This window comes from Thermobia domestica, chromosome 5 (assembly GCF_964235325.1).
Source record: "Thermobia domestica chromosome 5, izTheDome1.hap1.1, whole genome shotgun sequence".
NCBI classification, from domain to species: domain Eukaryota; kingdom Metazoa; phylum Arthropoda; class Insecta; order Zygentoma; family Lepismatidae; genus Thermobia; species Thermobia domestica.
Genome location: NC_137458.1, coordinates 311,864,417 through 311,877,922, shown reverse-complemented (window position 1 = coordinate 311,877,922; position 13,506 = coordinate 311,864,417). Strand labels below are relative to the sequence as shown.

At 35.6% G+C, this 13,506-nt stretch overlaps 1 protein-coding gene across 2 annotated transcripts in view; it reads left to right on the top strand.

The window, feature by feature from the left end:
* Positions 1–13,506, top strand: part of LOC145684961 (putative ammonium transporter 1) — a 174,935-nt gene that overhangs the window by 126,752 nt on the left and 34,677 nt on the right. For both annotated transcript variants that reach the window (XM_081757311.1, XM_081757312.1), the window contains one exon: positions 10,273–10,472. In XM_081757311.1, the coding sequence (XP_081613437.1) occupies positions 10,273–10,472 (200 nt within the window). The remainder of the gene's footprint in view (positions 1–10,272; positions 10,473–13,506) is intronic.

Below are 13,506 nucleotides of genomic sequence, written 5' to 3'. Positions count from 1 at the left end.
AGATCATTGAAAAGTTTCAGCGCATAAAGGTAGTTTAGATTCCACCTTAAACTGTAGGTTCACATCTTGTATAGCTTCGGTGCTGAAAGGACCGCTAAATTCCAAGCCACCAACTATAAAATTTACATCATGATATTTTTAACCAATTCTCTGGTTTAATCTTTTAATTTTTTTTCCTCTCATGATTTTGGCTTCTTCTGAATTTCCTACTCTCTACCAATTTTAGCACCTTATTTTCAGTTTCAGAACAAAGTTGATAAAACACGAGCAGTTACAGTTAAAATAAATAAATAAAATAAAATAAACATATCTTTCCCAGGAATATTTCTAAGCTGCATGGAAAGAAATGTCTGAAAACTGAAACATTATGTGTTTGTTTTACAAAACTAAGTTTCGAAATAATTAGGCAACGTAGTTTTTCGGTCATTTCAAAGACTGGAAAGAGAATAAGATGTATTGAATCCCAATTTAAAATTATGGTCTTTGCTGTTTAAAACATTTTCGATATACCTAAGTACCAAACTATTAGAGGTGGCATTTTCCGCCTTTCTACTGTGCACACATCTATGGCTTAGACCATCTAAAGGCAATTGTTCCATCATCTAACATATCCACCCCATAAAATGACGCATAGCCGACCCTGGCCCTTTCGAGCTGTTGCGCCTTAAGGTTTGGTATATATTAGGTATATTGGAAGTTGGCACAACTTTAACAAAGTATTTATTATTATTATTATTATTATTATTATTATTATTATTATTATTATTATTATTATTATTATTATTATTCATAGTGAACATACAATTTGGCTCGATGTAGCTCTACTTAACAGTATTAAATGAAATCATAAAATAAGAATATTCTTACTTTCTTCATTCTGAGATAGGGATGCGCACGAGACGAGTCGAGACAGGAATTTCCTTACAAAATTCGAGTCGAGACACGGCTCTTCCAATAGAAAAATATACGTTTTTCGAGTCGAGACATCACTTTTACAGAACATTTTCGAGACGAGACAGCCACAAATCTTGTCTCGTGCGCATCCCTATTCTGAGAATTCCGTTCCATTCTCTCCCAGTCTGGAACAAATATCGCAGCCACTTCTCTCCACATTTTTATTTTTAAGTCACGATTCATGTAGTTCGGATCTCTTAAATGATATAGGCATGGCCTATTTTGTATTTCGATTATAAACGCCTCTGTGTTAAACACACTAACCATGACTGGATATGTACACAGGACACGTTTTCAAACACAACTGAAAATTTCTCTTTGTGATTACACTTGTGGTTATCTGTTTGGGGGTGGAGTTCGAGCTTCGGAGATAGGGGCTCAAATTCAAGTTATTTCGTTGTTTCATCTTTCGCCTAAAGCCAAATATTTTGCTTATAGATTACCATGGCACCAGCTAAGTGTCAATCAAGTGTATCACGAGAAATCACCCTATTGTGTTACATAGATTTTTCTGTGATTAGCTAATTTTCGGAATTTCCTTCTATTTTTGTGAATTTTCTTTTGTTATACACACACACATACTTTATAACAGCAGAGTTCCAATCTCTGAACAAAGCGTCTTCCAAGCAGCTGTTTCTTGTTACAATCCCCTTGCCTGGCAACACGTCTTTCCTTTCTGTCCTTCCTTTTGAAATCTTTTAAACAGCAGGCGGTCTATTGTTCCGACCTGCACCAAATACGCTCGAGCCGGCGTTTTCTCAGCGATTTTATTGCTTTCGCGTTCATGTTTAGCCGCTCAGATTTAAATACATGGTCAGCGTATTTCAAGCATACGCATGAGCAATAAATGCGCTTTGCGATCGCTTCAAATAGCCGCCCACTAAGAATAAAATAGTATTATCATTTGGTTTATCCGGTTGGAAAATAGAAGACTATATGTCTCCTGTTTATGCTTTTGATGCTTATATAGAAGAAAAGTCGAAGATTTCAGAGAGTCTGTTTTTAGGAGAAAATAAAGAAGTTTTGATAGACCAAATGTTGAGTAAAGTCAACATAGACTCTAATGTAAAAGAGAGGTTAAAGAATATTCTGTACACACATAAGGAAGCATTTTCAACTAAGCCTGGTTTAACCCATTTACTAGAACATGAAATCAGGGTTGCCAATCCCCGCCCATTTTATTCTCGGGTTAGGCCCCTTTCAACAGAAAAGAAAAAAATAATGGAGAAGCTTCTAGACGAAATGGAATCAGATAATTTGATAGAAAAGTGCCATTCCGATTTTGTAGGCGCCCCCATTTTGCATAAAAAGCGTGATAATTCGTATAAATTAATTTTGGACTCGCGCCAGGTGAACGCTATGACGATTAAGGAATCATGTTCTTTACCTAGTTTAACTGAATCACTAGCGCACTTGGGAGGAAAGAATTGGTTCGTCATCTTGGACGCTAAGTTTGCTTATGCGCAAATAAAAATTCACCAAGACAGTCGAAAGTATACGGCCTTTAATACGCATAAAGGTATATACCGATACAGAGTCGGGTGTTATGGTTTAAAAAATATGCCTTTTTCGCTAGTAAAATTAATGCAGATGGTACTAGGAGAACTATATTTCACAAAGGTAATCGCTTATTATGATGATTTCCTATTAGGCAGCGAAACACAGTAAGAATTACTTGAAATTCTTAATGAATTTTTAAGTAGAATGAAGTCCGCCGGACTTACTTTGAATCCAGAGAAAGCTGTTCTGTTTTCTCAAGAGATAGAGTTCTTAGGTTTCCGTATACGACCTGGTGTGGTCACCTGCACGGAAGAAAAGATTCGAATGGCAAATCAATTCCCTAGGCCGAAGAATGTTAAGGGACTTCAGGCTTTAATAGGCTATTTTAACTTTTTTCATTTTCGAATTAAAAACATGGCCGAAATTATTGCTCCGATGACTCAGTTACTCAGAAAAAACACTGTTTTTAAATGGGAGAGTATACATGATCAGGCTTTGGACAGATTGAAGAAAGCATTATCGGAAGACCCCGAACTTCTGCTACCAAAACTAAATGAACCTTTCTTTATATACATTGACGGATCAAAAATAGCGAGTGGCTACACTCTTTGTCAGAAAGATGATAAAGGAAGATTAGGAGTGGTTGCCTACGGGTCTAGGCGATTAAATAGAGCTCAAGAAAAGTATTGTTCTGCATATCTTGAATTGCTTGCCATCGTTACGTCCATTGAGAAATTTGAAGTTTATTTAGTACATGCTCCTGTAGTGCATGTTTATACAGACAACAGAGCTGCTATAAGTTTATTAAAGGCTACTAATATTCCCCCGATGGTCTGTCGTTGGGCTACACGCATCATGAGATTTAATGTAGTTTTACATTATAGACCAGGAAAGATACAGCATGTAGATTTATTATCTAGGATTGAAAATAATCACACAGAGGGACCGGAATTCATTGGTTCTGAAGAAGCTGAAGAGAACTTACCTTTGGGAGGAGACGATCCTGGTTATTTAAAGATACAATTAGAAGATGGTGCACTTGTTGATTTTAACGAGGTAAAAAGATCGGAAGTTCTGTTGACAGATATAATAGATAGTAAATCTGTTAAAATAGAAAAGCAAAAAATGAAGGTTGAAAAGCAGAAGAAAAATATAGAGAATTTTACTACGACACCAGTCTCGAATAGGGAGAAGAAAACGTTTTTTCGGGAATTACCTTTTTGTCTTCTTGCCGAAGAAGAAGAAGAAGAGAAAAAAGAAGAAACTTCAAATGGGATTCTAATTAAGTTGACAGATTTTGAAAGGATAATAGAATATCAAGAGAAAGATGTTTTTCTGAATAAATTAATCCGCTTCAAAAGAAACGAAAGACAAACACTCTCTCGTTCAATGAGAAATAAACTCAAATACCTAGATAGTGTCACATATTTTTCTGACCAAGGGATTCTTATGCGCCGTGTTAAAATCATGAACGAGATAAAACATGTAATATGGATTCCCAAAATATTGCGCGCTTCTGCTTGCTATGCAGGACACATGATTAAAGAATCCGGACATCCTTCTTTTAATGAAACCTTTAGAAAAATAAGAAACACATATTTTTGGAATAATATGAAACGTGACATACTGGGTTTCTGTAAAAGTTGTGTAGCCTGTACTGTATTTAAGGAAAATATCAACACAAAATTTGGAGAGTTGCAGAGCTCATTAGCTACTAAGCCCAACCAAATTATTTTTGTAGACAATTTTGGGGCTCTACCTGCTTCAAAGGAAGGAGGATACAGATACTGTTTTGTAGTAGTAGACGGTTTCTCCAGATTTATTAAACTATACCCCATAAGAAGACTGACAGCAAAAACTATGGTAAATTGCATAGTTAATTTCTTCTCAGAGTACGGAAGCTATGAATATATATGTTCTGATAATCATAGTGTGTTTTCGTGCAAGTTATGGAGAGAAGTTATGACGGTTCTAGGAACTAAATATAGTTATATTAGCGCCTACAGGGCTAAGGCCAATAAATCCGAAAGGATTATTAAAGACGTAAAACTGCTACTAGGTATTTATAATAAATACCATGAGAATTGGAGTAGGGATATTAAACACATTGAGTTTGCCATCAATTCAAGAGTATGCTCCTCCACAGGATATAGCCCTTTCTATCTTCATTTTGGGCGTGAACTACCCCACCCAATTTTAAGGCACCCTGGAGAAAGCATAAAAAAGGAAGGCGAACAACCACCCAACTATTCCAAATACGTGGAAGAACTGAAAGACAGAATGACTGTCGCGTTAGAGAGGGCTAACCAAGTTCAAGAAAAAAGACACAAAGCCTACAAGAAAATGTATGATAGAGGAAGAAGAAAAAACCCATTTAAAATTGGGAGTAAGGTCTGGTTACGGGTGATCCGCTTGTCCGAGCCCACCCAGAAAGTAGCATCTTCGCTTCTAAATAGATATTCGGGTACATATACCATTGTGAAACAGCTTGCTACGAATTCCTATATTGTTAGGAATGATTGGGACGGAAAGGAAACTAGAACCAATGCAGACATGTTAAAGCCGTATGTGGCGCCCCCTTCTTTCTGCCAACACATTCTAGAATTACAGCCCTCTTATATTCATTGTTTGTCCAGTAAGGAAGAGAAAAGATTTGGAGGGGGAAAAGTTATTCAACCCTCAGACCTAGTTGTTTAGAAACTAAATGAAAAGGGAGAAAGAAAATGTTAGGCTATTCAGTTTTATCTTCGTTTTTCTTGTTTTTGACATTTCTTTTTTTTTCTTTTTTCTTTTTTTTTAAAGTGAGACCTTTAGCTTAGTTTGCTCTTAAGATCTCTACCAAGCAAGTCGGAAGCTGCGTAGTCTCTGCGAATTTTGAAGGTTGATCCAATCTGTTTCAATGGAATTCAAAGTTCCTAGTTCGAAACGTTCCGTGTATGCGGCTGTTAGACCGCATCCAGAGAATCCGTTATCACTGCAGTTGTTATTCAATATTGATTCCTATAGGAATAACAAAAGAAGACAGAAACGTTTAGGGGATCAGACAGAGGAACCAGTCCACAAGAAGCAGCAGTTACCAATCCCTGAGTTAACACTAGATCAAGTACGAGACATCGAGAAAATTAGGAAGGATTCCTTTGCATATAATTTCAACAGGCCTTCCTGTTCCAAGGACAGAGACACCGACGATGAAGATTATATAGACCTGATCACTGATGGTGAATGCCTCGACTTAGAGTCTCTTCCTCGTACTCCGGGAAAAGACATTGAATGTGAAGGAGCACCTGTAAGAAAAGAAGATGTAAAGAGGAAACTAGAATTTTAAATATTCTACAGAGTGCAACTGTGTTTTGTGATTAAAAACAGTGACTAAGTGATTAAATATTGGAACGTTTGTGTGTAATTAATTTTGAGTGTAAAGTTTTTTTTTTTTTATTCTTTTATGTTGTTCAAAGACGGTCCGAGACAGTAAAACTTTGAAATAGATAAGTATATCTATCTATCTATCTATATATATATATATATATATATATATATATATATATATATATATATATATATATATATATATATATATATCGTTTTTGTGTGTTAATTATTTTATTAAGTGCTAGTGTATTGCTGTGACAGTGAAATAGACTGGAAGAGACACTGAACTTTAAAACAATTTGCACAAGCAAGTAATTTCATATTCTTATTTTTCTTTCCATTTTTTTTTTCTTTTTTTTTTTTTTTTATATAGCTGGGGTATATGTAAGTGGACATTTTCTTGCCACTTACTTGATTTATATTAATAATGATTTTTTTTTAATTTGTACTTTTATATGATAAATATATATATACAAACGTATAAATATTAGGTTTATTCCCAGGCCTGGGTGTTTAATATATATTAAGTGTAAATATGAAGCTAATAATTTATTTCATATATATATGTATATTAGTCTGAATATTGTATGCAAACTGTATAATTATTTTTCTTAAGTATTTCAGCTCATATAGTTAACAATGAATCTTTTAGTTTTAAAGATAGATAGAAACAATGGTCCATTAGAAGCTATAGTTTTAGTCCACATGTGTTGCAGAGAAACGGAAAATTATAGGAGGGGAGGTAGTTAGCGTCCTTCCTTTTTTCAAAGTTAACGATCTTTTCTTTCTTTTGACTAGGGAACTTTTCGTATTTAGATTCTGCAACGTGTTTCCCGATTCGTATATAAGCGATCCCTGTTCTCTTGGTCAGGGTTGTTCTTTCAGAAACCATTGGATCACATGGCTACATAAGGCCTTCGGTCCTGGGTGAACGTGGATCAACCACTTTTGTTTTTAAGTCAACTTCGAGGACTTTTTTTTTTTTTTTTTTTTGTCAGGGCTATGCAGTAAAAAGACTTGCTGGTTAGGTGGTCTTGCGTGCGGCCAAGTAGGGAGATAGGATAAATAGTTTAATAATTTAAGATGTTAACTTTTTCTTAAGCTATTTTCGATTTTCTTAAGTTTGTTCCCCTGCTAGGAATTATGTTTAATTAGGTGAGATTTTATTAAGATAAAGGTTTGTTAAACCTTTGGTTAGGTCTTATGAAGGATATTCCCGAACTCAAACGGTTTTGGGTTCGATCCATTTTATGGTTGAGAAGTTATTTCTCAAACCTTGTATAGTTTTTACATGTTGTAATTTTGTTTTCCTGTCTTAACCTGTGATAGGGATTGGCCCTTGTAAAAGGGTCAAGTTTTCTGGTCTCATTAGTGAGAGACCGATGTATAGGGCACGGCCTACTTTAAGGGCCAGTTTCTTGTCTCATAATGAGAGACTGTTTTTTACCTTACCCTCACCTATATCCTCATAAAGATTTTAGCTAGGCATCCCGAACACAGTTTTTCTTGTATACGAGGATTCTGTGTAGCTAGGACAAGCTTTTCTTCAAGTGAGAGAATTGCTTTTAAATTTAAGGCTAAGATGAGCTGTTGCATCAGTGAGGACAGCAATAAGCTTATGCCACAGGACCCCCAACATTTAAAGGACTTTTAGAGGAGTAGAGAATTTACATTAGGAATGTACTGGCTCGGAGCGAGGGCCTATACAGATAGAAACACTTCAGAGTTTGCAGTGAAGACTCTGGGGGAATAACTCTGCGTGTGCGATTACTAAAAACTTCTTATTAGTTTATCTATCTTGGAAATAAAAGGATCAACAAAATAATGGTGTTTTGTCTTTAAAATAAAAAAGTCCCTGAATCCGGGAACAAGAATCTCCAGTTAAACATACCCCTAGATATTGAATAATATTACATACGTATTAATATACTTTTTTTATGTGTAGTATATTTATATATAGTGAGTCTTGCCTTAAGGAAAGGGCCGAATCGATAAGTAGGCCAGGTAGTTTCATAAGGAAAGAAGAATTGAAGATTAATTAGATAGTTACGAAAAGATATACTACAGGGCCTGGGACCTATAAGTTAGGTACCATTCGGGCATTTGCCTGGTGTGAATGAAGAAAACCCAGAAAAACCTCATTCAGAGTGGTTTGGCTTGAAAAAGCATGTTACACTTTTTCGACCGAGTGACTCCACCGGGAATAGAACCCGGGACCTTGGGTGAAATTGGGAAAAGTGTGGTATATTTCAGTATTCCAATAAATTCAGGGTTAAAATTTTATACTTTTCACCCCTATTATCCTTGAGACGGGAAAATTCTTTTAAATTTTGTTTCCGCCAAAAGATAGACAGTGTGCTAACCGAACATACAGTTACAATTTTTCTATTAGCACAACGTCAGGTTTTTTCACCTGTAGAATGCATATGTAAAATGTAAGCAAAAAAGCAACCACTTGTCTGTCAGTTTTGCAAACTAACATCACTACAGAATCACGAATATTAATTACAAGGTATTTACTGCAAGAAACGTACCACAGCTTCCATTTGTTCCATTTGCATTATGAAATAAAATGTTCAAATCACTGTCTTCTACATCAAAACGTGACAGGTCTATTTCCACGATGTTCACTACCTTCTATGTCAGATTCATTTAAAAGTTCTTGAAGTTCTTTCTCAATTGAACTTTCGCGAAGCGCAGGATTTGTCATTGTTCCAATGCTGCTGCAGATTTCCACATACAGTCACCCAATAAGAAAATGAATATTTCCTATCAAATATGCGTGTTCAGTCAGTGTTGCAGGCTGCTGCTAGTAAATTCTACGATTAAAAATACTTGATGACACCAGAGTTGCAGCAGCATAGTTTTTACCATTACTATTGAAACTTCATTCTCTCTCTCAAAATAAAACAGTTAGGTACCAAGGAAATAATGAGAAAAAAATATAAATGCTAAATATTTATAATGTGTAGTTGGCAACACTTCATAATAATTTCAATACCATAATTGTTTCAAAGGAAAATAAAGTAAATAACCGAAACACTGGAATGTAACAGTGTATCTGGTGAGTAGTCGCTTAGTAATACCAAGAAGAGGGTCTCTGAGGCCTACAACGTCTTGTTTATTTATGAATAGAAAAACAAAACACTAAAAACTAAGCATTAGAAATGTTACAAAATTTTAAAAAAAAAAGAATAATTTTTGGGCCTCTCACCCCCACCCCCACCCTTTGTGTTCCTAGGGTTAATTAATCGGACTTATATTGGCTTGTCATCTACATGTTTGAACGCTATAATATAAATTCATGATAGGGCCTATTCAATTATTCTACTAATCATGGATAATTGCACGCCAAATCCTAGCCTAACATTCCGCAAAACTATATGAGACATGATTACATATCTTGACAAAAGACAAAAAATTCTTATCAGTTAATCACAATTCAAGTTTAGTTAGTATTCGTTTCCTAACGTTCTTTTGTCCACCTTCAACAGTGAGATTCTAATGACTTTCTTTTTTTAATGAATGGTTTTTCTATCAAAAAGTTTATCTGAAAAGTAAACTTATCATTTCGCGAAGGTAATTGCTAAGCAATTCTGAAACTGCTAGTGGCACGTGATTGGCTAGAATCACAGCCAATTACGTGAGAGTTGCTGCTTACGTTGAGAAACGAATTTTTGCTGATTTAATTTCATTTCAGTTTAGCGTACTTTTTTTGCAGCGAGGCTATATTAGATGTGGATCTACAGCTTAAGATGGGATACGAAACCAAATGAGCTTCGCCAGGAATAGAACCCAAGGTCTCCCACGCGAAAGACGCCTACGCTAACCGCTTAGCCACGAAGAAGCTCAAAGTAAATCTTTGTAAAAAGAAATCCCTTCAGCCACTAAATCTCTCCAATTGAACATAGATAAAACGGGAATACCTTTCCGCTTACAGATAAGATAAGAAAGAGATAATAAGGTAAATTGATTGTGAGGTCAATAGGGAAAACGGAAATAAATCCCTTTTACCACTGGCGTACCCACAATTTTGTCAAAGGGTGCTCAAGCTCTCAATCTCAGATTCTCTCAGAATAAGTGTTATTTTATAAATACTGTGGGCCTTATATTATGCAGAGTTATCTGACGCAATGTTGGTGCCATACTAAAGAGTTGGACTAACATATGTTTCCTTCAGTAGTCAGGCCCTTAACCAGACCTCAAAACGACTCTGCATAAGGCCCTATACATATATCTTAACATAGTATATGCTTATTTTTCTTAATATCTTGTTCAAGGGAGAATGTTTAATCCTGAAACCCCCCTTACGTACGCCTTTCCATGTGTTATTGCTAATCGATTTCAATGAACAATGATTACTGTTCTGTCTAGAATTTTATTAATGAATAAACAAATAATTAATTAACAAAAATAGTTGTACATTTTCGATTTCTTTGTCTTTTTCAGTGTTAATCTATCCTCTGCCTGCTCGTTGGTCATCCCGTGGGTACGGATGGCTCTATGCACGAGGCTTAAGGGATGCTGGGGGTGGAGGGACAGTGCACCTTGCTGCTGGAACGTGTTCGCTTGTGGCCACTCTCATGCTCGGAGCAAGATATGATCGTTTCTTTATTGGCGACAGGACCAACAGGGGCCACTCTATACCGGTTAAGTATTATCCACTTACCTTTGTTTACAATTAGACCCAGTCTACTCACTAAAAATTGCATTTACTGATTTAATTGGTCGATGAGTCGAATTCATCGATTTTGTGCAGTGTTTAAACAAGGAAAACCAAAGTAAATATTTAACTTTTATTTCTTAAATATTGTACAGTCAGCGACAAAAATTAATTCCGTTTGATGAAATTAGTTTTGTAAGTAACTTCAGAATGGAAGGACAATTTGAGTACAGGTTTTAGTAAATTGAAAAGAGTGTAATTTTCTGTGCATTCCAGCCATACCACCGTTATTCCCAAAATAAATTTTACCAAACAGAGAGAAATTTTGTCGCGGACTGTACAAACATACTTTTTATTTACCTACATTTCATACATTATGGGTAACAAACACATTTATTATTGATATGCAACACAAATCAAACATCAATTTATACTGATATATTTTGAAAAGTTGGTCTGATTGCTGTTAACAATTTACTTAATATTGATCAAATCGATACTAATCGATTAAGTATTCCATAGATCATTAATCGATTTTATATATTTGATTGGTTAAACGAAAAGATGGGTTAATCGGTTAATAATAGAATTGAGTCAACAGTCTTATTTAAAAACTTTAAATTTTAGAATCAAAATGCGCCATTCACTGATTTAACGCTATATCTTCTCTGAAGCCTTTGCCTCTATGTTACAAAATTTGCTATAATCTTGTTCTACCTCCTAAACACTCATTAAAGAAAATATTTTAGAATCTTCAATCCTTAGGTCGCTCACGTACAGCATTTGTACCGTGTTTCAACAGATTCACAACTACCATAAATGTGTCTTTACCATTTGAAAGCATTTTCCGATCTATATTGTGCAATAATTAGTTGTTACATATTGTGTTATGTATACATTTTCGTTAATATTTTGTTTCTATTCTGTTCTTGTATCATTTTAAATTTTCATATTATTCTTGTATGTTAAAGTATAGGGTATCCCATTAAAAACTCAACTTCTGAGTGCGTAATAAAGTACATATTTATTGATGAAATTAAGAAATTTACATATTTACATATATTTGCAGTGTATGCTACCTGTAATTATGTATGAAATATGATATCACTCAAAGCTCTACACGACTCTGAAGGCATTTTCTCGTTCTTTTGATGAAATTTTCCATAATTTTCGGCATAGTTGCACCTCTATTTTCGAAATAACACACTGAATCTCGGCCTTGAGCTCTGGAAGTGATCGTGGTTTGTTGGCGTATACACGATATTTTTTAAAAAATCTTAAGTTTCACGTCCCACACTTATGCCGGTTAGGCTAAAGGAGACGGTAATGGTGAAAAATGAATGAAATGGTGGAATGAAGAAAGTGGGAGGAAACGGGAGAACTCCGAGAAAACCCACGCACACGGTGTTTGTCTACCACAAAGTTCACTTGGCGGGAGCTGGGATCGAACCCGGGACCCCACGCAGCAGAGGTGAATGCTCTACCACTGAACAAGATTTCAAATAAACCCCAGAGAAAGAAATCACATGGTGTCAAATCGCACGATCTAGGTAGCCCATTCATGTCATCGCTGCGAGTTTTCACTATAATAACACCAAGGATGTTATAAAATACAGGATCTGCCCATACAACAAAATTGTGAAGCCATACGTCACAGCTTCGCCACACCTACTCTGCCCACTCCGCGCCACTAAGATCGCAATGTTTCGAGCAAAAAATCATGGCGGAAATGAGAGTAGCCAATCAGACGTGCCAGCTCGGACGATGCTCGTTTGTTTTCTGACTTCTTATAGTTCATTTGATGAAGTTACGTATGGGTAGATCCTCTATTTTATAACATCCTTGGATAACTCACTGTCACATCGTGTAGCACTTCATTCCTACTCATACAAAAAAGCAGATGACGATCATGCGCTATTTGGCGCTGCGTGATAGCTAACCACAAAGAAAACATATAAGAATCGTATAACGTTCAGTGCTGCCAACTTAGTAGAACAGAAACGGCGGACATTTTAAAAGTAGCGTTCTTTCTGTGATACATTTTATAAAATGGACAAGGCGCTGTAACTAGAACTGCAAAAATAAATGAATAAATGAATTGGTGATTTCAGTAAGGACCTGAAGTAAAATTTCTTAGGAAATTGGTTTATACCCGTTTTCCAATTCTCTAGTGGTATGATGCAACTTTTTGTATAGAAAAGACCAACTCGAAGGTTTTACAACATTGTAAACGCAGTGTTGAATTATAAGTTGAATGCGGAAAGATGGCCATTGAAGAGATTTGAATATTCTTCAGTAGCCTATCTCAAAACTATACAACATGAACTCAGATCCTCCTTGCAATATGTTATTCAAATATAGACGCAATTTCTAACTATTCATATTCCCGTTGTTATAAATGCGGACATTGAACCACTTTTCTCTCAGATATGCATTTGCTACCAACCAGTAGTCGAAGTGAGACGGTATGTAGTGGTATGCCATACCGTCTCTGGTTTTTCAGTGATGAAGGCATACCGTTTCTGGTTTTTCAATGATTAAAACATACCGTCACTGGAAATTACATGCTATATACCTATATACCTTTAATAAATATATATATATATATATATATATATATATATATATATATATATATATATATATATATATATATATATACAGGCCCGTGCTGGCCCACCGGGACACCGGGACGTGTCCCGGTGCGCCCTCCGAAACATCACAGTATAAATAAAGGTACAAGTTTTTAGTAATAAATTCTTACACTTTTATTTATAAAGAACCCGTGAAAGGTGCAATGCGCCCTTTACATTAGGCGCCCTTCCGAGGCCACATCAAAAATGGACGATTTTATTCACTCTTCTGTATACTATAGTCCTGTACAATGCATACATATAGTTACTATTGGTAAAGAGCCCGTGAAAGATACAGTGCGCCCTTTACATAAGGCGCCATACGAAACATCACATTATAGACATTTTTTTTTTAATTTGTTCTTCTGGATATCAGTTTTGTGTTAT